This window comes from Cervus canadensis, chromosome 8 (assembly GCF_019320065.1).
Source record: "Cervus canadensis isolate Bull #8, Minnesota chromosome 8, ASM1932006v1, whole genome shotgun sequence".
NCBI lineage: Eukaryota > Metazoa > Chordata > Mammalia > Artiodactyla > Cervidae > Cervus > Cervus canadensis.
Genome location: NC_057393.1, coordinates 32,915,773 through 32,941,267, shown reverse-complemented (window position 1 = coordinate 32,941,267; position 25,495 = coordinate 32,915,773). Strand labels below are relative to the sequence as shown.

The 25,495-nt window shown below is 43.4% G+C and overlaps 1 protein-coding gene across 4 annotated transcripts in view; it reads right to left on the bottom strand.

The window, feature by feature from the left end:
* Nucleotides 1–18,394, bottom strand: part of BLNK (B cell linker) — a 78,477-nt gene extending 60,083 nt beyond the window's left edge. For 3 of the 4 annotated variants that reach the window (XM_043476824.1, XM_043476825.1, XM_043476826.1), the window contains exon 1: nucleotides 18,140–18,364. In XM_043476824.1, coding sequence (XP_043332759.1) covers nucleotides 18,140–18,186 — 47 coding nt within the window. In that variant the 5' untranslated portion in view covers nucleotides 18,187–18,364. Of the gene's footprint in view, nucleotides 1–18,139 lie in introns of all 4 variants that reach the window. The other variant, XM_043476827.1, reaches the window with a different exon arrangement.
* Nucleotides 18,395–25,495: the final 7,101 nt, after the last annotated feature.

Below are 25,495 nucleotides of genomic sequence, written 5' to 3'. Positions count from 1 at the left end.
GGGTTAATATCAATAAACTTAGCTATTTACCAACACACTGGACTAATGTGACCCTGACTGAACCAGGATCTCATTTAGATCCCATGATGTCTTGAGAGAGGAAAGATCATTGTTTGAAAGTTATGAGCAGTTTTTTGCCTTCAAAGAAGAGTTTAGAGGCTTTAGAATCTGGCAGACTGGTGGTTCTCACATTAAACTGCACCAGAATCACCCAGAGGTCCTTGGAAACCCAATCACTTCTGATTGGGCAGGTCTGTGGTGGGGCTGAAGAATTTGCATTTCCTACAAGTCCCCAGGTGGTGCTGACTCTACTTGTTGGGCGCTCACCCTTTGAGCACAACTGTGATTGTGGTTGTTGTGATGATCATACCCTTTTCCACTGCAAGCCTTTCAGTTGTGCCAAATAAAGCAAATACCTGCTTGCAGAAAGTTAAAATCCTCACTAACCCAAGTGCAGAGTTTCAGGCAGAGAAACTGAGTGGTCAGTTTGGTAACCCAATCTGGATGCATGCTTTATAGACAGTCACTTCTTTATGGGACCTGATTTTTCTCTGTGTGAATTTAGGCAGTACCTGGTGCCAGTGTATTTTTGTTTATCTGATAGTCATATACTTTCTTCTTGAACCATAGTTTGCAGCAGCTGCAGAGTGGAGATGAAGGGCCTATATGCCCCTCACACTGTGCCATAATCCAGAAGCAACCAGACCTGCTCCCAGCAGAGCACCATGGTTGAGATTTTGCCACTCTTAATACAGTGCTCTAACATGGAATAACACAGAATGTGGTGCTGTTGGGACTAAAACACGACATAGGCCCATCTATGGGGGATGGGCTGCCTCACTGTCACTCATCCTGCAAAGACTCCAGTCTAGAAACTGCAAGTGAGGGAAATGAGGATGTGGTAGACAGGTCTTGGGCTCTGGCACCAGGATGTCTCCTGTCTTCTTGGGGCCTCCTGGTTGCTGGTCCCTCGACTACAGGTTTAGTTGACTCCTAGAAGCATTCATTCTCACCGTGCTGAGGTGAGATGGGACTTGAAGTGGTCTCTGGCTGGGAGCAAAGCAGAGAGAGCCTGAGGTAGGGTCCAGGACACTGAGTGAAGCCTTGACTACTAACAAAAATAAATCATTTTTGATGTACTTCCCTTTTCTTATTCCTCAAACGTCAGTGAAGTTTTATTACACGTTCATAACTCTCTTAGGACTGTGAGGAAATAAGGGATGGGTCTGTGACTAGAGGTGTAAGGAGCCCAAGAAATCTAGATGGAACCTAGAGGACGCCATCTGCACCAGGATGGCTCCTAGGAGACTGGTGAATGGATCTGGAGATAGGCGAGAGCCAGGGGGAAGATGTGGGAGGTACAAGCAGCCTGGGACTCCCAGAATCCCAGGGGCAGGAAGTCTGTAAAAGAAGGATAGGTCTAGTATAATTTGAATGGCAAAAGATAACCATTTTTCTTTTCTTTTTTGGTCTCAGAGACAAATAGTGGCTGGTTGCATATGTTGCATAGTTTTTAATTTCTGATGATTTCTGATTAAAAATGTGATATACACTAAGTCAAAGAATTCAGTCTGAAAAGACTACATATGGGATTCCACCCGGAATCTGGAAAAGACAAAACCATAGAGACAGTAAAAAGATTAGTGGCTGTCAGGAGTTCAGGAAGAGGGAAGGAAGGATGAGTAGGTGGAACAGAGGATTTTTAGGACAGTGAAACCATTTTGTATGCTACTGTAATGGTGGCTGTAGGCAATACATGGTCTTTGTAGAATGAGCTTGGATAGCTTTTCTCCAGGCCAGAAGGTACTCCGGAATTGGTTTTTATTATTGCTGTTGGTGGTGGTTCTGGGGTGTTTTTTTGTTTGTTTTGTTTTTTGGTAGTGGCAGGGAGGGTTGACTGAAAATGCTCCCCAGCCTGGCTGATTGGCATGGAAGGATGGACTGGTGGGGTGCAGAACTCTACTAGCACCAGGGTGGGCATGAGGTTCACTGGAAAGGCAGCTGCGTATGGCCAGACCATCAAAGAGTACTCCAAGTTAAGTCGTGTTTCATTAAAACATTTCTAATAATTTTTATTAAATATAGATGATTTGAAAGATGGTATCATCTGCAAGAAGTGCTTTCTTTAAAGTTTTGTAGAAAAAAAACCAGAAAATTTCTTGTTTTTAGCTCCTTAGTACACTCACAGAGAACCATGAGAAGGCAAGCTTTATGATGTTTTTTTCACTGTTTTTCAAGAAAAGGTAGACTGCAAAGCAATGTTTATCTGAGAAAATCCCTATTTAATCTGGATTTAGGAATGGATTAAAGAAAGTTTCATGTTTAAGCAACTCTTCACAAACAAAAAGAACAAGGCAAATCCTTCCTCCTTCTTCATCCCCACATCCTAACCTTGAGCCCAGTTCTGGAGCTTCATCCTCTCAGTATGCACAGGGCTGGTCCTTCTCCTGCAACCGAGATCCAAGCCTATAAATTCCCCTTCACACCAGGAAAAAGCTGCTTCTGGCAATGTACCTCTCCAGTCCATGCTCTGAAGGCTTGTCAGGATCTATTCAGCTCATGTTTACTAACCCAGCTTTCACCAGGCTGCTCTCTCTTCTAAGGCCTACAGCAGTTCTCCAGTGTCTGCTGAACCAAGCCTGGCTTTTTATCTTGACCGAGAATTATTCAGCCTCTCTCTGAACTGCCCAGATGACTGCCTGTGAATTATCTACCTCTAGTTGGTTGGGTACTCTTAGGACATCTATCTGTGTTCTCCTCATAACTGGCCTGGTATCTCCAACTTATATGTTTCTAAGATCAATTTGGAATAGAAATCTCTAATGCTTTCTTTGGTATATATATAGTGAGAGAAGCAAAAAAAAAAAAAAAAAATCCAGTCTCTTGACCACTTCATACTATGAACAGATTTTTTAAAATGCAGTGATCATCACTAGGTCTGTTTAACTGACTTCCTCCTTTTTCAGGAGTTTTAATGATCTCACTTATTGACTCAGGACTTATTTTTAAGATGCTGCTAATCATTTTATGGTATTTTGCTATTAAATTTAATAAGTAATTAAATAATCTGGTGCTCTTGGGTGTTCAGGCTTGAAATTTCCAACTTTTTTTTAAAACTTTTTCTCTGACTATTCATCTCCTATTACCAGTTACATCAATTCATATTTAGACAAATTTTACCCTTCTCTATACCCTCTTGTTCACTCCTGCAGCTACAGCCATTGTGATCTCATGGATGATAGACTCTGCCAGTGCTCCGCCCCCATCTTTTCTTAAAAAAAAAACAACTTTTAATTTTATATTAAAGTACAGTTGATCAACTATACCTGAACTAAAGGTTCAAGTGTACCGCAAAGCAACTCAGTTATACGTACACATGTATCTGCTGCCTTTCACATTCTCCTCCCATTCAGGTTGCCACATAATATTGAGCAGAGTTCCCTGTGCTACACAGTAGGTCCTTGCCAGTCATCCACTTTAAATACAGCAGACTGTATATGTCAATCCCGAACCCCCTAATTGTACCCCCCCATCTCCCCTGCCATCACAAGTTCACTCTCCGAGTTTATAAGTCCATTTCTGTTTTGTAAATAAGCTCATTTGCATCATTTTTTCTTAGAGTCCTCATATAAGCAATATCATATGATATGTTTCTCTCTGTGTTTGACTTCACTCAGTATGACAATCTCTAGGTCCATTCATGTTGCCGCAAATTGCATTATTTCATTCTTTTTATGGCTGAGTGACAGTCCACTGTATATATGTGCCCCATCTTTTCCATCCATTCCTCTGTGTTCCCCCATCTTGTCTCCTTCCCTTAAGCCTCTCCACTTCTCTGGGTTCATTTTCCTAAAGTGCTCCTTTTATCATGTTGCTCCACTCATGGATAGTCATTGATGTCTCCCTGTTTCTTACAGGATAAGGTACACACTCATTATCTTGGCAATCAAAGGTCTTCAAAATTTGGATACAACTAAACATTTTAGGGGCTTCCCTGATGGCTCAGACGGTAAAAAATCTGCCTACAGTGCAGGAGACTCAGGTTCGATCCGTGAGTTGGGAAGATTCCCTGGACAAAGGAATGGCAACCCACTCCAGTATTTTTGCCTGGAGAATCCCATGGACAGAGGAGCCTGGTGGGCTATAGTCCATGGTGTCACAAAAGAGTCGGGCATGATTTAGTGACTAAACAACAACAACTGACTTGAGGGCGGGGTCTTCCCCTTAAAATTTAATATTATCATTTGTTTTATGCAAGACATGTATTTGTTTTAGTTATTCCAGTGTACAGTGAGCAGACCAAGCAGGGCACGTGTGGATTCAGAGCTGCTATGACACAAGCCCTGTCTCTGGTGATGTAGGAGGAAGGTCCCTTCTGCCACCATGTCACATGACGGAAACATCTGACCTGTGTCAGACCGAAGCGCAGAGAGAAACAGATGGGGCGGCAGGGTGGGGGCGGGGCGGGGTGGGGAGCATCTCTGATTCACACAAAATAATTTCCCTTTGGATAATTTCTGTCTCAGAACTGAAGTCTCTGGCTACTGACTGTCATTTTGAAACTGAATGCCACTTTTGAGTGACTGTTCTGTTTTTTGCACGCCGCAGCCCTTGTCCTCTCACTAGCTTCCCTCCTCCTTTCCACAGCCTGGCCCAGCTTCCTCCAGGCCAGCCTTCCTGTGGCATTGTTGGTGTTATATTTAGATTTGTGAATTCAGCAACTGAAGTCCCTTCCTTCTGGAGAGTGTGTCCACGGTGAAGCTGGCACAGAAGTTTTGGCAAGTCCTTTCCACCGTGGGATACCTCAAGATGCTCCCGAGAGTAAGGTCTCCCCCAGCCCCATTCGCAGACGCAGATACAAGGCCCAGGAGACCCCAGTGCTGGGCTCAGACCACACAGCTCTGAAACTCCTAGTTTTGCCTGTCATCAAGGTCGTCACAGAAGTCTGATGGTGAGAGAGACTTAGGAATATCCTGGGTCAACCTCCTCTTGGAAGGGAGGACATTAACTTCCAAAGAAATTCTGCCACTGTCCCCAGATTAATTTTGAGGATTCCCCCAGCTCTTTCCCTTACATGTTGCTCCATCCTTTCCGCATGTGGTCCAAGTTTCCTGTTCAAGAACCAGCCTTTCCACAGCAGGGATGTGCCCCCCAGTTTATACTGCAGCCCAGAGCCATGCTTACAAGTCCAGGCCCAGAGAGCCAGGCCAGTGGTCAAATGGATAATCAATGGCACCGCAGTGAATGCCTGCACTCACTGAGCATGTATTATGTGCCAGGTACTTTGCGTGTATTATCTCATCTAGCCCTCACAGCCTGGTGATATAGGTCCTATTGTTATCCCGTTTTAAAAATAACCACACAACATTAAATTTATGATAACTAGTGTTAAGTGAGTGTACAGTCAGTAGTGTATTCACATACACATTGTATATTCACATTGTTGTAATTATCACAACTTTTATAGTAAGGAAATACTTGCTCAGAGAAGCAATTTGCCCCAGGTCCTACATCTAGTAAACAACAGAGCTGGGATTCGAAATCGGGCCGTCCGACTCCAGAACCCATGCTCTCAACCAGCCCTGCGTGACGTGTGCTGCCTTGTCTCAGCTTGGCCCCTCACCAGGGTGGATGGCCAGCTTTAGCATGTGCCCCTTTGGGCATCTTCCTCTCTGTCCCTGGAGAAGGCATCCAGTTCCTCCCCCAGCCAAGGGGTGTTTACACGTGCCCCCACTGCTGCCCTGCTACGAGTCTGCCCTGCTCAACTTGTTGCTGGAAAGCTGCGTGGGCTCTGCAGGGCCTGTTTCAGTCTTTAGGGAGGGGCAGAGAAGAAAGAGGAAGGGGCAGAAGGCAGGGGGAAGGAGAAAGAGAGAGGGCAGTACATGCAGGTGGCAGGAAGGAATATGGCGAGGGCTCTCGGGTGCAGAAAGTGCTCGGAAGTAGAGTGCCTGGGCTCAGCTGCAAGGAGACCTGGGTACCTATCCCCATGCGCCCCTCTCATCACCCTAGTCCGAAAGGCCACCTAAGAGTCCTGGAGTGGGGGCGTCTGTGCACCTTCCATGTGAGCATCTCACAGCCTGGGTTGTCTTACTAACCACCTAGGAACCAGAGAAAGTAATTTGCAAGTTTCTCCAGACACTGTACCATTTCTTTTTTCCCACTGAGATCTGCAAATACTTTGTGGTTGTCTTTGACGTGTCTAGACGGCAGATCTTAGTTATAAGCAGACAGAAATTGGGCTGACGTGGCACAACCAGGAATAAAGAGGATCCTAATACCCTGAATCCTTTCCAAAAAAAAAAAAAAAAAATCCTGGTGCACTTTACCCTATCTGAGGCAGCTAGGCATGAGACACGCTGCCCTGACACGGATGAGATGACGGGAAAGTAGGTTACATTAGCTGTACTGAGGTCCTAGGAGATTTGTCCCTTGATGTGACAGCAGAAGTGTCAGGCTCTCAGCACCCTGATTTTAATGGTCTGTAGGGATGTAGCACTTTCCTTCATCTCTCTGTTGCGGGCTCTCACTCACCCACATAGCATGGAGGACCTGGGGTAAAGGGAAACTTCTTCCTAGAATATGTGGAAACATGTTATGGAAAGCAAAAAAATTCAAGGAGGCTCTTGGGTTTGGAAGAGCCCCTGGAGGTCATGTTATCTAACCCTGTCACTGTGCCGGGCTCTGATTTGTTTCTTGTTCTAGCCAGGTGCTGACAGCTGGAATTTTGTGATGTTTACAGTCTTTCCTGTAACAGCATGAAAATTATTGTGTAAAGCAGATGATTTTCAAATTTGTAAGACTGCATGACAAGTAATTCTAATCATTTTCAGAAAATTCTGAAAATGTAATTTTGGAAAAGGGGTGTGTTTAAAAGAAAAAATTAATCTTAGTTTTTGGGGGTGGGGGGAATGACCCTTGGCTGTGTCTACATGTTACACCCCACTTGTCTGAACAATCATTTCTGTAACTAAAAACAGATATTTTCAGGGAGCAAATTTTCAAGGAGAGGATTTGCAAGAATGGTATTTCTGATACATTAAAAAAAATTTGCCTCAAGCTCATTTCTTTGGGATCTGAGTGAAAAAATTATTGGAAAATATCATATGCAGAGATTGAAGTGGAAGGAAGCATTGTCATTCTTAAATGTTTACCATACAGGAACATTTATTAATAATACATTTTTTGTGGTGGGGGGCCACACTTCTTGGCTTGTGGGATCTTCATTCCCTGACCGGGGAGCTAACCTAGGCCCTCCGCAGTGAGAGTGCTGAGTCTCACCTCCAGACCATCAGGGAATTCCCCAATAATGCATTTTTAAAAAATGCTTTGACACAGTATCTAATTGGTCAAACAAAACGATCATGGATCCCCATAATATAATATTTTACAGTAAATATGCAAAATAATTTTATTACCAAAAATTCCTCATTCAACTATTTCAATATTCAACTTAGTGACATTTAGTAAATTCACAGTGCTGTGCAATTACCACCACTATCTCGTTGCAGAACAGTTCATCACCCCGAAAGGAAGCCTCAGACCCACTAAGTAGTTACTAGCAATTTTAAAGCAGATGTTTTTCCCTTACTTTACTTTCGAGGCACACGGATAGCTTTTATTTTAATCATGTTAAGAATTGTTTTCATCATTCATCAAATGAATTCAATTCAGTCATCTGGGATTGTTTGGGCAACTGTGATAATCTGTGGATAGGATGATGATAGGAAATAAAAAAGTTATGTGCTATAAAAAGAGGACTTTGACCTTGAAGAGGGTGTAAAGACAGTTTAAGAAGCAAAATAGTCGCATACATGTAGAGGGCTCAGTTTTCCAGTGATTTGCTGGTGGTGGTGTTGTTCATTCGCTCAGTCGTGTCCTACTCTTTGCAACCCCATGGATTGCAGCCCGACCAGCTTCACTGTCCTTCACTGTCTTCTGGAGTTTGTGCAGACTCATGTCTGTTGAGTCACTGATGCTGTCCAACCATCTCGCCCTCTGTCATCCCCTTCTCCTGCCCTCAATCTTTCCCAGCATCTGGGTCTTTTCCAGTGAGTCTGCTCTTTGCATCAGGTGGCCAAAGTATTGGAGCTTTAGCTTCAACATCAGTCCTTCCAATGAATATTCAAGACTGAGTTCCTTTAGGATTGATTGGTTTGATCTCCTTGCAGTCAAAGGGACTCTCAAGAGTCTTCTCCAGCACAATTAAAAAGCATCTTAAATTAAATTAAAAAGCTCTTCAGCACTCAGCCTATTTTATGGTCCAACTCTAACACCTGTACTTAACTAGTGGAAAACCATAACTTTGACTATATGGACCTTTGTTGGCAAAGTGATGTCTCTGCTTTTTAATACACTGTCTAGGTTTGTCATAGCTTTTCTCCCAAGGAGCAAGTGTCTTTTAATTTTGTGGTTGTGGTCAACATTTGCAGTGATTTTGGAGCCCAAGAAAATAAAATCTGCCACTGTTTCCACTGTTTCCCTATCTGTTTGCTGTTAAGTGATGTGATTGGATGCCATGATCTTAGTTTTTTGAGTGTTGAGTTTTAAGTCAGCTTTTCCACTCACCTCTTTTATCCTCATCAAGAAGCTCTTTAGGGATCTTCTTGACCCAGAGATCAAACCCTATATTGCAGGCAGATACTTTACCATCTGAGCCACCAGCATGTTTTCAATTTGGTATTACATTTGCCATTTTCCTTTTTGAAAGTATGTTTTTCATGTTTGTATTTGATTCTACTGTAGTTGTTTGTGCTAAAAAAATGAGTTTCCTTCCCACCTAGGATTGGGTATGGTCATTAATATGCCAAACATGTTTAAAAGGTTATTCTTCACCCTGCAGCTTTTTAATTTTGAACAAAGTAAAGTTGTAAACAACAGCGTAGTCAATGAGGGAGAACATTTCTTTCTACCTTTGAGCTCAGCCCCCTAACCCTGTTATCCAAGCACCTTAGTTTAGAGCCTCCCTTGATTTAGGTGTTGTCTCCCTCCTCTGACCTTTCTCACCTTCTTTTCACCACTTTCCTGAACAATGTTCCCTTCTTTCAACTAACAACCACAGACTGAGCCACATCTGTGTGGGAAACAGAAGAGCACAGCTCGCTGCCCCCACGATGAGCTGTTAGATTCCGGCCTGGGTGTTAGTGATGGCAAAGAGCTTAATGCCTGAACCTATTACAGCGATATTTAATCTTCAGCCAGGACTCTAAGACACTGCTTTATCACAGAAGGATGTCTCTCTAAGGACACAATTTGGGGCGACAGCAGAGCCCAGGCCAGGAGGGATTTGTGGGACATTCTCTGAACACTTACTCTCTATTTAATACATTTATGGTTACAACACCCCTATTATGTTATATGGGCTTCCCAGGTGACTCAGTGGTAAAGAATCCATGTGCCAATGCTAGAGACGTAGTAGACATGGGTTGGATCCCTGGGTTGGGAAGATCCCCTGGAAGAGAAAAGAGCAACCCACTCCAGTATTCTTGCCTGGGAAATCCCATGGACAGAGGAGCCTGGCAGGCTGCAGTCCATGGGTTCGAAAAGAGTCAGACATGACTGCACAACTGAACATGCATTATGTTATTTATTATTATTCTCATTTTCCTGAAAAGCTGAGGCTAAAAAGGATTAAGTAATCTTCTCAAAGACCAAGACCTATGGAGCACAGAGCAAGTAGTCAAACCTAGGTCTGCCTGATTCCAAAATTCAGCAAAAAAAATACAAACAAAAAAACACCTTTCTGGAGCACTTCTTAAATTATACCACATGGTCCTTTATACTTAGTCTATGCATAAGACTGACTCTGCTCTTTTTAATTATGACTCACTCTCAGATTACATGAACTACTGTGAGAACATTCTTTGAAAAATATATAGTATCATAGGGTACCAAACATGCCTGCGTCAGTGTGAAATTCAAGTTTGGACTTGGAAGCATGTAATAGCATGAAATACTGAGCAATTTTCTGTAGGGCCTCACTGGGATTTCTGACTAGTAAACTATCTGCTTTTTAATTTAAAAAGAGTCTCGGAGAAACATAGAACCCAGACTAAGCTAGAATGTTTTATTAGCCAGTAAATAACACAGAAAAAAAAAAAGAGGTAGACATGGTCTGCTCCTCCTCCCTACTCACAGGCAAGCATGGAGGCATAGTTCTAGACTGAGCTTTGTTAGTGTGAGCATATATAGGTAACATCACATCTCTGGGCATCTTCCCTGAGGGAGTAGAGAGATGGTTTCTCTGTTTTACCTGCTAAGTAAACCTTTCTGATTTGGAGGCTGGGGAGAGGAGAGCAGGAGGCTTCTTCACTGATGTTTGTGTCCTGACACATTGCAGGGGGAGCAGGTTCAGCCAAGGCTGCTCATGGAACTTGTGACCATCTACATAATTTCCGGGGCCTGGTGTAAAATGAAAATGCAGGGCTCCTAGTTCAGAATTATTGAGAATCCAAGATGACAACCGCAGAGCACTAAGCCAAGCCTGGGGGTCTGTGAGATTGCATGGCCCATGCCTTGAAAACTCAGTGACCTCTGTTGCAGGTTCCCTACACTTCGAGGAGGGTTGAAATCTGGTGGCAATCTAGGACGCCCAGCTAGCCTGCTGGGAGGCAGGGATGCCCTGGGAGTAACGAGCTTCTTTCTCAGCAAAGTGACAGACAGGGAAGCACTTTTCATCTAGGACATGCAACATGTCCCTAAGCTGGCTTCCATGCTTTGCTGTGGAAATGAGCATTGGAACAGCCATGCTGGACTACTTCCAGTTTGGGGACCTAGGCCATGATGCTGTAAAAGGGTTGTGAATACACCTAAGTGGAAAATCAGTCTATAGATATAGCTGCTGATAGATGACCTTTCAGAGGGAGATGAGGCAGGACAGGTAGGAGCAGGCAGATTAGACCTGGAGGAGCAGCGGCAAGGGAGGAGCTATGGGGAGCAGGCAGTCCCCAACTGTAGCACTAAGTTCACGTGTGGGAAGGAAGACATAAGCCTGCCGGCTGAGGAGTGTAGAACTGGGAATGGGAGCGCATGACCCAGAAAGAGGCTCAGCCCACAGCAGGAGGGGTGTCTCCCTGAGAGAGGGTATCCATCGCAGGCCAGGTGACCCATGTACCAATGTCATTTGCTTCCTTGCAATGTGCTAGGGACCCTTAAGGTCAGTGGGACCTGGTAGACAGCAAGCCAGGGTCACACTTCAGGATTCACAGCTCCTTTGATCTTGAGGCAGGACCTGGATGGGGGCTGGAATTCCACCAATCTGCAGCGGGGACCCATTTCTGGAACAATGAGTGTGCCATCCTCTTAACCTCTAATTGTGTGCTTGGCTCCTGGAGGCTAAGGAAGCCCAGCAAGTACATGGAATGAGAAAACTGAAGCTGTTACAGAGAGCTTAGATATCAACACCTAACAGAGCAAATAGAGAGATGCAGGGTCATCTTAAAGAAGCAGAATGGTTCCAGGTCAGTTGAGATTTAAAGGACCTGGCAAATCCAAATCACAAGGCAAGACATGCAATGTGTCCGATGGGGAGGCAATGGTAGCCCCAATGACCACTAGCCTACAAAATCAGAGTCTACCTGATATTTATCCTAACGCTCGTGGTTTCTACTCAAGTTGCCCAGTCTACTTAAAGAGGTAGAAACAGAGTACTCCAAGGTTGACCTGATGTCTGGAAATCTTTTCCTGCTTTCATTTCTCTACTTAGGAGAGAAGAACATATGTTTCAGTGATTCATGTCGTTCCTGGCATCTAGCTTTGTTTGACACTAAAAATTCTTTCAAAAACAACTCATTGACATACAGACTCAAGAACTTCTGGACTTTCTGCTTGGCAACCCCTGACCGAGATCAGAGGAAAATCAGTCTAGCAAGCAGAGGCCACATCAATGACAAAGATATGTATTATATACTCTAAACTTTAATACATACTGCACTCTAAGTACATACAAGTGAATCTGTGCTTCTCATTCTACATAAAATTCATTCCACTTGATTTGAATTAGAGTTTTCCAACTATAGCACTGTTGACATTTTTGTGCCAGATTAATACTTTGCTGTGAGGATCGCTCTGCACAGTTCAGGATGTTCAACAGTGTCCCTGGCATCTGCCAACTACATGTGAGCAGCAACCCCACCCCACGTGTGATTGTCAGATGTCCCCTGGAGGGCAAAATTGTCCCTGGTGGAGAACCACTGATCTAAATGACGCAGCTATGTCTGGGGGAAGAGCAGGGTAAGACAGCTTCTATGGGGTTAATTAAAAAGCCAAAGAAAAGCCATCCAGTGTTTCAATTTTTCTATAATAAGCTATTACTTAATTTCTTTTTTTTCTTATTCATGTTCTTTAACATGCCCAGATGCCTTGATGTCATCACAGGAGGGTGATAGTAAGATCTTTGAAAATGCACCAAACAAGCAAATTCTTCACAGAACAGATGAGCTTAATTATCTGTGGGGAAAAACCAAGAGATTGTAAATGTGTGCCTAAAACACTTGGGTGCCAGCCCAATCTCTTCCCATCCAGTGATGTAAGAGGCAGGGCTGGGATGTAATTGTAGCTCAGTTCTCAGAAACCTAATTAATTGTATCATAGCCCATTTGGGAACATATTCATGAAGAGGAAGGAACTGTTCAGTCATGGCACACCTTGCTCAGATGATCATTGGATCCAGGAGAGAGGGCGCCTTGAATATGTAGAGTCTGGTTTAGGGTTTTCCTGGCAGAGCTGTGCCTAGATGAGAGTGGATGAGAAAGAGCGCCTTGAGGTTTCCTAGCTGATGGTCCTGAAATCCACAAACACTAAGCAAATTTCTAATGTGGCTCCCATATAGCTTGCTCATGAGAAGAAAGAGACCTGTCTGAGAATTCCACCCATTGGTAGGACACAAGTTAGCCCAGTTGAGCAGGTTCTCAGCTGACATAGTGCAGGTGAGCCGTGGGAAGAGAATAGGGAATCATACTTCCTGGGAACTCTATCTTATCTCTGACATTAGATGCTGTGCTTCCTCTGCACCCTCTCATATCAGCACTGGCCTCTGACCTAAAACTTATAAAAAATGATAAGAGCGATGTCCAGACACACTTGTATTCAGGCTGAGCTCTGTCCACCATGATGAGCCCCTGGGCATCTTTCTGCTCTGCTTGCCACTCCAGTTTAAAGGGGGTTGGATCTACTACCATGAGTAGGAAGAGACGTAACAAACAGTCACTCGTGAAGGGTGGGTTGAAGTACCGATTGTTGTGTTTACTTTTTATTTACTCATTATACTGACCATATGACAAATATTCTGGGTACTTTAGCCCATGTCTTCAGAACACACCTGTGAGGAAGGTATCTCTAGCTTTATTTGACAGTTGAGGAAACTGAGGCTTAGAGAAGTTGAGTGACATCATCAGGACCCACAGCTAGTAGCTGGCAATTGGAACCCTTCCCTTTTGGGCACCGATTGCTTTGTCCTTCTAAAATACATCATAGCTATCTTCTGGATGATGTATCTGGATGCTGTCTAGTTGAATCCTCTGACCCTAGTGTTCAGAGTTGGACAGTTTTCAAAAAGTTTGTAAGAAAAGTGTTTGAAAGCATTTTGAAAACTATCTCAAATAAGTTGATCATTCCATTAGGACATATTTCCTGAAGGTCACGGGATGAAATGGTAGCCTCAGAAGATGTAACATTTCAAGTATGGTTTTCATGCTTTAAGGACCACACAGCATCAGAGCTGAGAGGGACTTTGAGAATAATCAGATCCAAACTTCTCATGTTGTAGCTAGGGGACACAGGGGTGATGAGGAGCTATCCAGGAAGGGGTGGTAGAAAAAGAAAGAAAAGTGCATATATGGAAGTATCGTGAAGTAAAGACTAGAGGGTGTGGTAGATGAGTGGAAGTACAGAAGGCAGGATGAATCAGACTTAGGGTTAATGGTGACACCATTGACAGAAACAGAGAGGGCCACAGAGGAAGCTAGTGACAGAAAGGTGAAAAGAAGATAAATTTGTTTCTGAAGAAGTGAACAGGAAAAGTCAAGTTACTGGAAACTCCAGTTGAGGATTCCAAGACCTGAGAAGAAAAGTCATGTCCCAGGGTCTGTCAAATAGGATCTCTAAATGAAAGCCCTCGTTGTGAGACCCAGACACCCATGACAGGGCTCTGTCATGCTTGACAGTTTATTAGCCGCTTAGATGAAGGCAGAGAAAGGGTGTTTGTCACGTCTACAGTCCATGCAAAGCTAAATGCCACAGATGTCAGAATCAACAGGTAAAATAGCCAAAATAGCTAAAAAGAAGAACTGAAACTGACATGAAATTTATCAAGGATCCATGTAAAGTGCTTTTTTTCTGTTCAGAAAGTCAACTGCACACCTATAGAATTAATAAGAATAACAATAAAGGTACTAAATAACCACCATTTTTCAATTCAATAATTATTGTGTGCCAGGATCACTCTAATCCTTGCAGCAGCCCTTTGAGATTGGTGCTATTACTATCTCTATCTTTTTAGCTGAAGAAGCTGGGACCAGGAAGTTTAAATAGTTTCCTAATGTCACACATATGTTAATTTGACTGAAAAATACCATATTCTTACACCAGTAAGATAAGGATTAGGGAGACTTGGCTTATCCATGCCTGTGTCAAAGACTTTTCACATTTGTAAAAATAAGTGAATATATATTTGTGGGGGCTAGAAAGAAAAATACACAAGCACAGGTGATGAGTCAAACTCAATGTTTTGTGGCAGCCTGGATGGGAGGGGAGTTTGGGGGAGAGTGGATACATGTATATGTATGACTGAGTCCCTTTGCTGTCTACCTGAAACTATCACAACATTCTTAATTGGTTATACTCCAATATAAAATAAAAAGTTTAAAAAAGTATATGTAAAACATAAAAATTCCTTCACAAACTAGTTTCACTAACTTGAAAGAAATACAGTCAGTGTCATTCAGGATTGTAAATGTTGAAACGTTTACCCAGAACAGTAATATTTTTGTGAACAGGAATATTTACTGTGGAAGGATTGAGACCTCAGGTCTGAGGTGCTTTTCTGGTGGTATTGTTAACTTATAAAATCCAGGGAAAATCATGGCTGAGAATCAACTAAAAGATTCTGTACATTTTTGGACTCCCAAGAACAGAGAAACCAACTTCATATAGTGCCTCAAGGGGAGAAAAAAATCAAGAATCTGTGCTCACACATTTCTGTGGTCACGTACAATGGAGCCACTTCGCTTTTTTCAACTCTTCAGTAGTAGGAACTCAGACTTGACTATTCATCCCCAGCTGTCCATCTCAGAAGGCCCATCTGGAACCTTCTGTTTCTCCTTCATTTTGAGACTCTCCGCTTTCCTTCCAATCTTTCCTGCCTTCCTTTCCTGGTTGATTTTGCTTTTTCTTCCTCCTTGTCACTCCTGCCTCTAATTTCTTTTCAGCCCTAGATCAAGGTCATCCCTTTTACACTCCCTCCCCCCAAGAAGGACACTCACTACCTCTCTATTTTTTTCTGGCTAATAATTTAAGCAAAGTATGTTTAAGTGTTGATAAACCTAAGAGTATGAACTCAGCTCTTCACTTATACTGTCATTCAATGCCAAATAATTGCACAGTTGTCAGTCTTCTGAAGTGATGCTAATCAGTCAAGACAGAGGATGCAAACCAAAAGGATCAAGAATTCATTTACCTATGCCCGGCCATCCCATCTAGTTACAGCAAAGATTTTAAATGGTGCTTCAGGTTCATTGTATTTACAATTTCATTTCTTTGAAAAGTTCCACATCAACAGGGCACATTTTATCAGAACGTCAATTCTGTAAAAATAACTCAGTCACCTAGTGGGGAAAAAAAGTTACTTATGCCCTGCCATCCCATCTAATTACAGAAAAGATTTTAAATGGTGCTTCAGGTTCATTGTGTTTACAATTGAATTTCTTCGAAAAGTTCTACATCAACAGTGCACATTTTGTCAAAACAGGTCAATTCTGTAAAAACAACTTAGTCACCAAGTAGGGGAAGAAAAGTTACTTCTGCCTGAGCAGATGAATGTAGTATATGATTATCCACAATACAGTTTCAGTTTTCCACCCTCTAATCTATGGTTGTATGTTGTCTGTTGATGGCTCTGTGACAAAGCTGGACTTTGTCCCTGAGGGCACAATTGTAAAGTAATTTAGGTTCTATTGCCCTCCTCTATTTAAAATCTCATCTGGATTTCCTGGAAGAAGTTCTAAAACTTAGTACAGCCCTAGGTTATGGAATATCCCTGAAAAGGACCTTCTAAACCTTCTTGTTCATTTGAGAGAAACCCTCAAAGTTTCTCGGTCATGTTTCTTCCTTCCGTCTCCCTTCTCACTGCTCTGCCCCAAGTCCAGGCCTGCAGCATTAGAGGCTTGGGTTACTTTAGCTGCCCCCCTCTCACCGAGCATCCTTGACAACCTCCCTTAAGCCTGTTGGCATGACACCTGTAACAGTGTAAACTGTTTTCCAGCTCTTTGTGGCCAGAGCCCTCACAATCCTTTGTGATATGGCTGCATCCTATGTGTCTAACCTCATCAGGAGCTTCTGGTCCCACATGCCTACTCTACAGCCTCTGTTGGGAAGGAAGTTCTCATCATCCTACAAATGGACATACTCAAGTCCAGCTCCAAGCGTCCAGTTCCCCAACTTCTTTTTATCTTACATGCCTCTCAAAGACTAGCTCTTTATTTATTTTGTTTTATTGAGGTAACATTGGTTTATAATATTATGTCAGTTTCACATTTACAACCTTATATTTCCTACTTCTATATACATCATAGCATGCTCACCACCAAAAATTTAGTTTCCATCCATCACCATACACTTGACTTCTTTTACCCATTTCAGCCCCCCACCCTGTCCCCTGCTCCTTCCCTTCTGGTCACCACTACTTGGCTCTCCATATTTATATGTTCATTTTTATTTGGTTTGGTTTGTTCATTTACTTTGACAAAGCCTAGTGCTTGATGCATCCTCTCTGTTAAAACTTCTCCGGCTACTCCGATTCATTTCTTACACTCATTGGGTCACTTACTACTTGCACATTACTACTTACTATTTTATCTGCCCCCTCCCACGATGGTGTAGCAATGTGAGACCAAGGGCAAGACCTTCTTGTCTCCCATTAGGGCCGGTCAAACAGCAGCACTTACCAACATGCCCTCAAAGGGACTGACTGCAGCCATGCTGCCTCTTGATTCTAGACCAGCAGTTCGTTTCAAACTATCATTTACCAAGGGCCTACCTGGTATATAACCCATATTATAACTGTCAAGGACTGTCCCTTGGCCATTCCCAGGCTAATTGCCCTTAAATTCTGTCTCAACAACCCTAATTCTGTAGCTCCTTATCATTTATGGTAACTTCCTCACTACACGTGTCACATCAACCCATGAAAAAATAAAGTTCAAATGGTAGCTGAAATATAAAACACTCATCGAACACCTCAAAGTTCCCATGTCCAAAAGTCTTGATATTGTTACAGTGAGACAAAAAGAAAATCTTCAAAATAAAAATTTGGAAAGTCTTTTTTTTTTTTTTTTTCCATAGCTCAGAGGAGTTTCTTGGTTCTTGCCCCTTGGGTCACTTCTGGTTTATTTATTCTTCCTAAGTGGTTTATTTAATCTTTTTATAGATAATTGTTGCACTGACATGAAGACACTGGAAAAATAGATCTAATCTCCCCCAAAACAGTTGTGATATATAGCCACAAAATAAATGAGATAGTAAAACTATAATTAATACAAATTATTACAACAATCCTTAGCATTAAATAAAAATCCACAATGAAAACTTTCAGTATTCAGATTAAATCAAACTTTTTTTTAGAAAAGCTTGTGCTTAAAGTCTCCAAGCTGACCACTGGTAGAATCTAAGCCCTTGGCTTTTCTTTTTTTATTGTCTCTTCAAAGCTTTACATTTTAATCCACCGCTGGCAAAGTCAGCTAAAATAAGCCCACTTGTTCCTACACATTTCTTTAAAAACACAGTCTACTTCCCTATAGCTACTGGCACTCGGCTTTCTTAGAACAAGCAAAGAATCCCAGCATTTCAGTATTTCTGATATGCTGTAAAATCATTGAAAAAAAAAAAAAGGAGAAGAAGAAGGAAAAGTATTGGATGGCAAAAATCTTACCTCAACTTCTGACTGGCGGGGACAGTTATTTTATTAAGCTTATCCATTCTTTTTGTAACTATACGAGTCACAAATCACTGTCCAGTGGTCACGTCAGCAGTCCCTGGCCGTCCTCGGGAGTAGCATGGTAAGCCTGTGATCTCAAGGGTCCCAGTCACTTGAGTCTGATTTCTGAGAGTGCAGCCTGCTGGCAAACACCTCTGTACTAGGGAGAAGTAAAACTTGCTCGAGCACATAGTCAAGTTTCATGTTTCTACATAATCATGTGATCTGGGTAGCCAGCCAGCTTGGCTGATTACTCTACATTGTGTAAACTTTAATAGTGAAACCTATTGGACATGCAAATTTCCTTTGAGCTGCTTTCTTTTATAACCAGATTTGTAACCAGGTCAGGACAAGCTTCTGACTGGTCACTACTTCCTGTTGTCCTGAACACATATAGCCCTTGTTTTCAGCAGGTGTCATGCTGTCCCCTTCCAGGGCTCAAGGAAAAGCAGAATAATCATTTCCATCTGAAAGTCTCTTTGGGACTTCCTGCTCATTTGCCTAAAGTCGTGGATAAGCTTTTCCACTTAAAGGATCATTCTATGAAAATGGCATTTTTGTGCAGTTTCTCTTCACTCTGCTCCCCCACATATTTTAAAATAAATATCAAGTGGTAACAGTTTACTTCAAGAGTTAGAATTTAGTTATCCTGAAGATCTATGTCAAATGGGAAGACAATTGTCTAGGTACAGTCGTTAGGGATAAAGACAGGAGATCTGGGAAAGGGGAGAGGTGGTCCACTGTACAGTGTGGGTACCTTATCAGGTTGATGGTGTCAGGAGGTGTGCTGATATCCAGATGCTATCAAACAAAATCAAGATGTACCCCAAAGTCAGCTGAGAACAAATCTGACAACTTTCCAACAAGGCTGTTCTGACATCAGGCCTTTCGGAAGTCCCCTGAAAGGCAGGTGCCACTCTCCTCACTGCCTTTGTCCCCTCCTGCCCTCACCGCCTGCTCACTTTTAGCCCCTTACCAGACCCAGTGACGACCAGACATGGGAGCAGTAAGGGGTATCCCGGAACAGTGTGGGGAAACACACCTGCATGGGCTGAACCCATCCCAAGGGGGCCACTTCCCTCCTGGAAGACTTGACAGTTCCTTTTTTACCTCTTCTGAAACCTTCAATCTTGTCTGTCGTTTAGAGAGCAGGAGGCAGTTTAGGGTCGGGGAGGAAGAAAATGAGAAAGACCGTTCCCTTTGTACCTGGACACTCTTCCTTGTCTCCAGCAGGAATGCTCTGCTCATCTTTATGAAGTTGGCATATGTTTCCCACATGTATCCAGGTGACCAGTCCTCTCCTGGGCCTGAAAAACACACAGAAAGGGCCGAGCAGAGCGATCCCTGTTACCGCTCCTGTTACAGACCCAAGGTCTGGCTGAATGGAGAGAAGGGAGGAAGAGGCAAAAAACGAGAGAGCTGGAGGAAAAGGCAGGGGGGAGGGGAGGGGTGTGGGGGGCTGGGGGCGGGGAGGAAGAGGCGGAAGAGGGGAAAAAGAGAAGGAGGACGGTAAGGCAGCAGTGGCGATGGGAAATGGATGTGGTAGATGGATCCCTTTCCTCCTGTGCTTCTTTGTCCACACAGAGGTTCTGTATTTCTCCAGGTAAATCTTGATTATTCACATTCATGTACTGCCTATGGATTTCTAGCTCAACCAGATGGTCAGGAGCAGAGTCCTCAGGGCTATTGAAGGGTGGGGCCCTTCTGCTCAGCCAAACTATACGGAATTCGCCAGGCTAGTAAGAGAGCAGATCATCTTTCATGAGAAATGTATAAATGCTTGACTCATCTGATTGTTTATTTCCCCCAAAATGCAGCTCAGTTTTCTTGCAATGTATCTCAAAGGAGTTCTAGATCTTCATCCCTCCTCTCCTCACAGTTCTTAACTGGAAGGAACTAGTGGACCAGGAGGGTGAAGGCACGTAGAATGTCATCAGGATCAGGGAAAATGAGCTCCACTGAATGGGATGGTAATCATCTTGTTCCTTCTAAATTACTGTAAAGTGCACCCCATTGGCTGCTTTGCTCTCAACCAACAACTCTATTCAGCACCTGGGCTGGCAACTTATTTCCCCAGAGAAGAAGACCAAGAGCAAGAGTTACACTTCTGCTTTTTCTTTTTACAGCCACTTGTCTTTCTTCTTTTTACTGTATCTAGTCTGACATGATAAAAATGAGAGTCTGCTTTTCCAGACTGGACATTTTATCCCATGTGGTATGTAGCATGATAACCATGATGTTCCAAACTGGCAGGACTGCTGTGCAGCTCTAATCAGCTTCCCATGAAGGTCCATGCAAGCATGGAAATGGAAGACACCAAGTCTAAGCTGATAACTTGTGAACGGAATGAGACCACACAACGTGGTTTCTTTCCATAGCACGTGGAGATCGACAAAGCATGATAAACACTCAGTCTCGGTCTACACAGCACAGTGAACATGAAAACTAATTAATTACTATTAATAGATGAAAATGGATAGTACCAACCTTAAAGAAAATTTGGAGCTCCTATACATGGCCGATATAAATGTAACCAGGTACAATCACTTTGGAAAAAGCTTAGTATTAGCTAAAACATTTGATGGGATACATACCAATGACCAGCATGAGTTCATGACATAGCACTGTGTCAGAACACTCAAAGTATACCATGTATGCCAAGGTCATATGCAAGAATTGTCACTGAAACACCCTTTCTAATGGAAAATGAAGCAACAGTGGGAACAACTCAATTGCCCATCAATGAGAAAATGAATAGATTAACTGTGGCATATTCATGTAATTCAATGGTGAAAATGAGTGAACTACAATTGATCAGCACGGATAAATAACAAAAATAATCTGAGCAATAAAGGCAAGTTAAAGAAGATCATACAGCATGATTCCAGTTATGTTAAGGTCTGTTTGTGTTCGAGCTTGGTCATGTCTGACTCTTTGCAACTCCATGGGCTGTAGCCCACCAGGCTCCTCCAAACATGGAATTTTCCAGGCAAGAATTCTTGAGTGAGTTGTCATTTCCTACTCCAGGGGTTCTTCCCAACCCAGAGATTGAACGCACATCCCCTATGTCTTCTGCATTGCAGGCGGTTCTTTACCCACTGAGTACATTAACGTTCAATTCAGTTCAGTTCAGTCACTCAGTTGTGTCCAACTCTTTGCAACTCCTTGGACTGCAGCACACCAGGCTTCTCTGTCCATCACCAGCTCCCAAAGCTTGCTCAAACTCATGTCCATTGAGTCAGAGATGCCATCACACTACAGTTCAAAAGCAAGCATTCTTCAACACTTAGCTTTCTTTATAGTCCAACTCTCACATCCATACATGACTACTGGAAAACCATAACTTTGACTAGATGGACCTTTGTTGGCAGAGTAATGTCTCGCTTTTTAATATGCTGTCTGGGTTGCTCATAGCTTTTCTTCAAGGATCAAGTTTAAAGATATATAAAACTAATTTATTACTTAGGATATATGGTCAAACCAAGGGAGGGAATGATAAATGCAAAATTCAGGTGAATGGTTACCAGGGAGTAGAATTGGAGGGAAGGTATACACAGGACTTCAAAGGCAATGGTAGTGTTCTATTTCTTAAGTTGTGTGGTGGGTCTATAGGTACTTGTTGCAGGTATTAAATATTTAGCTAAAATATGTAAAATAACATCTGCTCTGGAGCTATGGGGCAAAGCCAGGACAACTGCCGCTGCCCCACCCCACAAGTCTCAGTTAGTCCTGTGAAATGATGAGGTTTGAGAACAAGAAGACATAATACTGGAGTCTGGGGATGAGACCAACCAGCACTGGTTTCTCTTGGGCTCTTTTCCATGCCTACAAAGGTCCATGTATTCAAAGTTATGGTTTTTCCAGTAGTTGTATATGGATATGAGAGCTGGGCAATAAAAAAGGCTGAGCATCGAAGAATCAATGCCTTCAAATTGTGCTGTAGAAGTCTCTTGAGAGTCCCTTGGATGGCATGGAGATCAAATCAGTCAATCCTAAAAGAAATAACCCTGAATATTCATTGAAAGGACTGATGCTGAAGCTGAAGCTCCAATACTTTGGCCACCTGATGAGAAGAGCCAACTCATTGGAAAAGACCCTGATGCTGAGAAAGATTGAAGGAAGGAGGAGAAGGGGATGATAGAGGATAAGATGGTTGGGTGGCATCATTGACTCAATGGACATGAGTTTGAGCAAGCTCCAGGAGATGGTGAAGGACAAGAAAGCCTGGCGTGCTGCAATCCATGGGGTCACAAAGAGTAGGACACAACAGAGAGACTGAACAACAAATTTTCCATGTATCCATTAATGACAACTAACAGCATGCTTCTCGAATGTTTTTATGTCCCTGTACTATGATACCAATCATTTTACATGTGAAGAAATTGATTCATAGAGAGGTTAAGTAACTGGCCGAAAGTTCCACCACTCTTCAGTGTTGGGATTCAAACCTGAGCTTGTTTCCATAGTCTAAGCTGACAATCGCAGAGTTTTGCCATCACAAGAGAGATCTGTGATTCGGCAGAAGGCCCTGCCCTGACATCGAGGTATCACCTTAACCATGACCTCTGGGGAAATCACTTAATCTCCTCAACTTCAATTTCCATCTTTAGTGGATGAGAAAGGGTATTCAAGGAGAGTTCAGACTCCTTCTGACTTGGCATTTGAACATGGGCCCATGTGTACAGAAATTGGTTTCCATCAGTGGAAACACTTTCATAGCTTCCAGAAGAGATGCCTTTGATGGACTATGCTAGGTTGCTTCCCAAAGTGAGGCCAGTTGGTTGTGGCAGTTGACAGAGCCTTGGAAGTAGTCCAAGTCCTCACTGAAACTGGAAGGTCAGCCACGGTTCACTCCCTCTGGTCTGCCACCCACCTGCTGATGGCTTTTCCCCTGCCAGGGCTGGTTTAGGCAAATTGCCAAAGGAAGTAGGCAAGGTGTGGCAATGAGACTATGCAGTGTGGCTCTTTGGTTCTAATCATAACCTATCCCCATGAAGATTAGCCCCACAACAACTCTATGAAGGGGGTACTATTGTGATTCACGATGTGAAGTCTGAGCCTCAGATAGGTGACAGCACTTACCTAAGGCCACTCAGTCTTCATGATCCATGAGCCAGGGCCCTTTAACCCCCAAACCATTCACTTTCTTTCCTCTGTACTGGCCCCCTTTCTTGGGCTGGGGTTGGGGAAGCTGTCATATAGGAACAGTGGCCCTGGTGGCTTTCTGACACCTGCAGGCTCAAGTGGCAGGAGCTTGCCGTTGGTCAGGCCCATGCCTCATTAGTTGGCCAGTGCCAGTTAAGGGCCCAGATGGAGGAAGATCTGGGAGGAAGTTAGGGAGCTTGGGTAAACCACCGGCGAAAAATAACAGAAGAGGCCAAGGAAAGGCCAAGAGAAAACAGGAAGTGAGGCAGATGCTGCTCATGGTCTATCTGCTCTCCTTTGTGGGGAAGGGGCAGGAAGGGAGGAAGAGGGAAGGAAACAGCACATCTGTGACTTGAACAAATGGGCAAAGGCTCTTTGAAGCTCGAGGCTTCACTTTTGTGAGACAAATCAGTTCCCTATTTTATCTGTCCAATAAACTAAATATTCTTTTCAAAAATTTATTATTTATTTTATTTTTGCCTGTGCTGGGTCTTTGTTGCTGTGTAGGCTTTCTCTAGTTGTGGCTAGACTCTAGTTTCATGCATGGGCTTCTCATTGCGGTGGCTTCTCTTATAGCAGAGCACGGGCTCTAGAGCTCAGGCTTCAGTAGTTGTGGCACACAGGCTTAGTTGCCTCCCGGCGTGTGGAATCCTCCCAGACCAGGGATAGAACCCATGTCCCCTGCATTGGCAGGCAGATTCTTTACCACTGGACCACCAGGGACGTCCTAAACTCAATATTCTGTATATCAAATTGCCTGGAGTGCAGTGTCTGTTTTACGAGGGGAACAACTTAGAAGAAAACAGTCCAATAGTCAGTCCTAGTCCTCGGTCAGTAAGAGCATTACAATAGCCTGTTTTTAGGACAGACAACTCCTTGCCCATGTCTCACCTTCACCTTCTCCCTTGCCTTCAGCCCACAGAGCCAGTCTGCCAACAAGACTTTCCTTTGTAATCTTTCCGCCTTCGCCCTGCTCTCACTCCAGCCTACATCCTCACCTGATCACTGCTCAGCCTCCTGCTTCTTCTCTGTGGTGAGATGCACACCCATTCTCATTCCAGGCTATGTTTCCAACAAATGACTCTTAAGAAGGATTTCAGAGAGTTTTTCTTTCTTTTAGAACCAAGTATGAATGTCACTCATGCCCTGCCACTGAGTCTCACCTTGGGGATCCATTTTATTCCTGACTAATTTCCTGCACATGACCATCCTTTTGGGCAGACTGGTTCTCAAACATCCACTCTCATCAGTCACATGGACCAGCCACCAGCCAGAAACTGCCATCCAAAGGCAAGGTGGGAGGCAGATATGTGGGGTCCTAGACAGTCAAGAGGTCAGGTCTTCCCTGTTAGTCAGGGCCACGAAGAAGCCAGAGAGCAGGCAAGGGTGGAGAGGCTTTGTCCAGGGAATGGGTACATCAGAGAAGTAGAAAGCCAAGATAAGGCTCAGAGCCTGCAGGGGTTGAGGTCCTGGATGCCAGAAGTCCTTGGTAACAGATGTGGTGACTGTTGATTAGAATTTTCTATTACCTTTTATCTGAAGCTTGACTAGTCTCCTAATCTTCTTACGCAAACAGTCCATCTAGATTCAGAGGGCACCCAATAAAAGCAGGCTTGAGCAAATGGGGAGACAGTTCATGTTCTTGCATAGAATGACTCGACATCATGAATGGCATTACCTCCAATTTAATGTATAAGTTTAATGTGATGCTGAGAAAAGTAGCAAGATCCTCTTCTCCGACCATGCCAGAGACAAGTGGACACTACACTTCCTCTGTTTATAAAAACAAGCAAAAATTGCCAAGACATCTCTGACAAAGAAGATCAAGGGAGTGGAAGGAGACAGACCTTTCATATTTAAAGCACGCTATGTGTGCATGCATGTATGATAAGTTGCTTCAGTCAGTCAGTCAGTTCAATCGCTCAGTCATGTCTGACTCTTTGCGACCCCATGGACTGCAGCACACCAGGCTTCCCTATCCATCACCAATTCCTGAAGCTTACTCAAACTCACGTCCATCGAGTCGGTGATGCCCTCCAACCATCTCATCCTCTGTCGTCCCCTTCTCCTCCTGCCTTCAATTTTTCCCAGCATCAGGGTATTTTCAGTCATGTCCAACTCTTTTGTGACCCCATGGAATGTAGCCCACCAGGCTCCTCTGTCCAT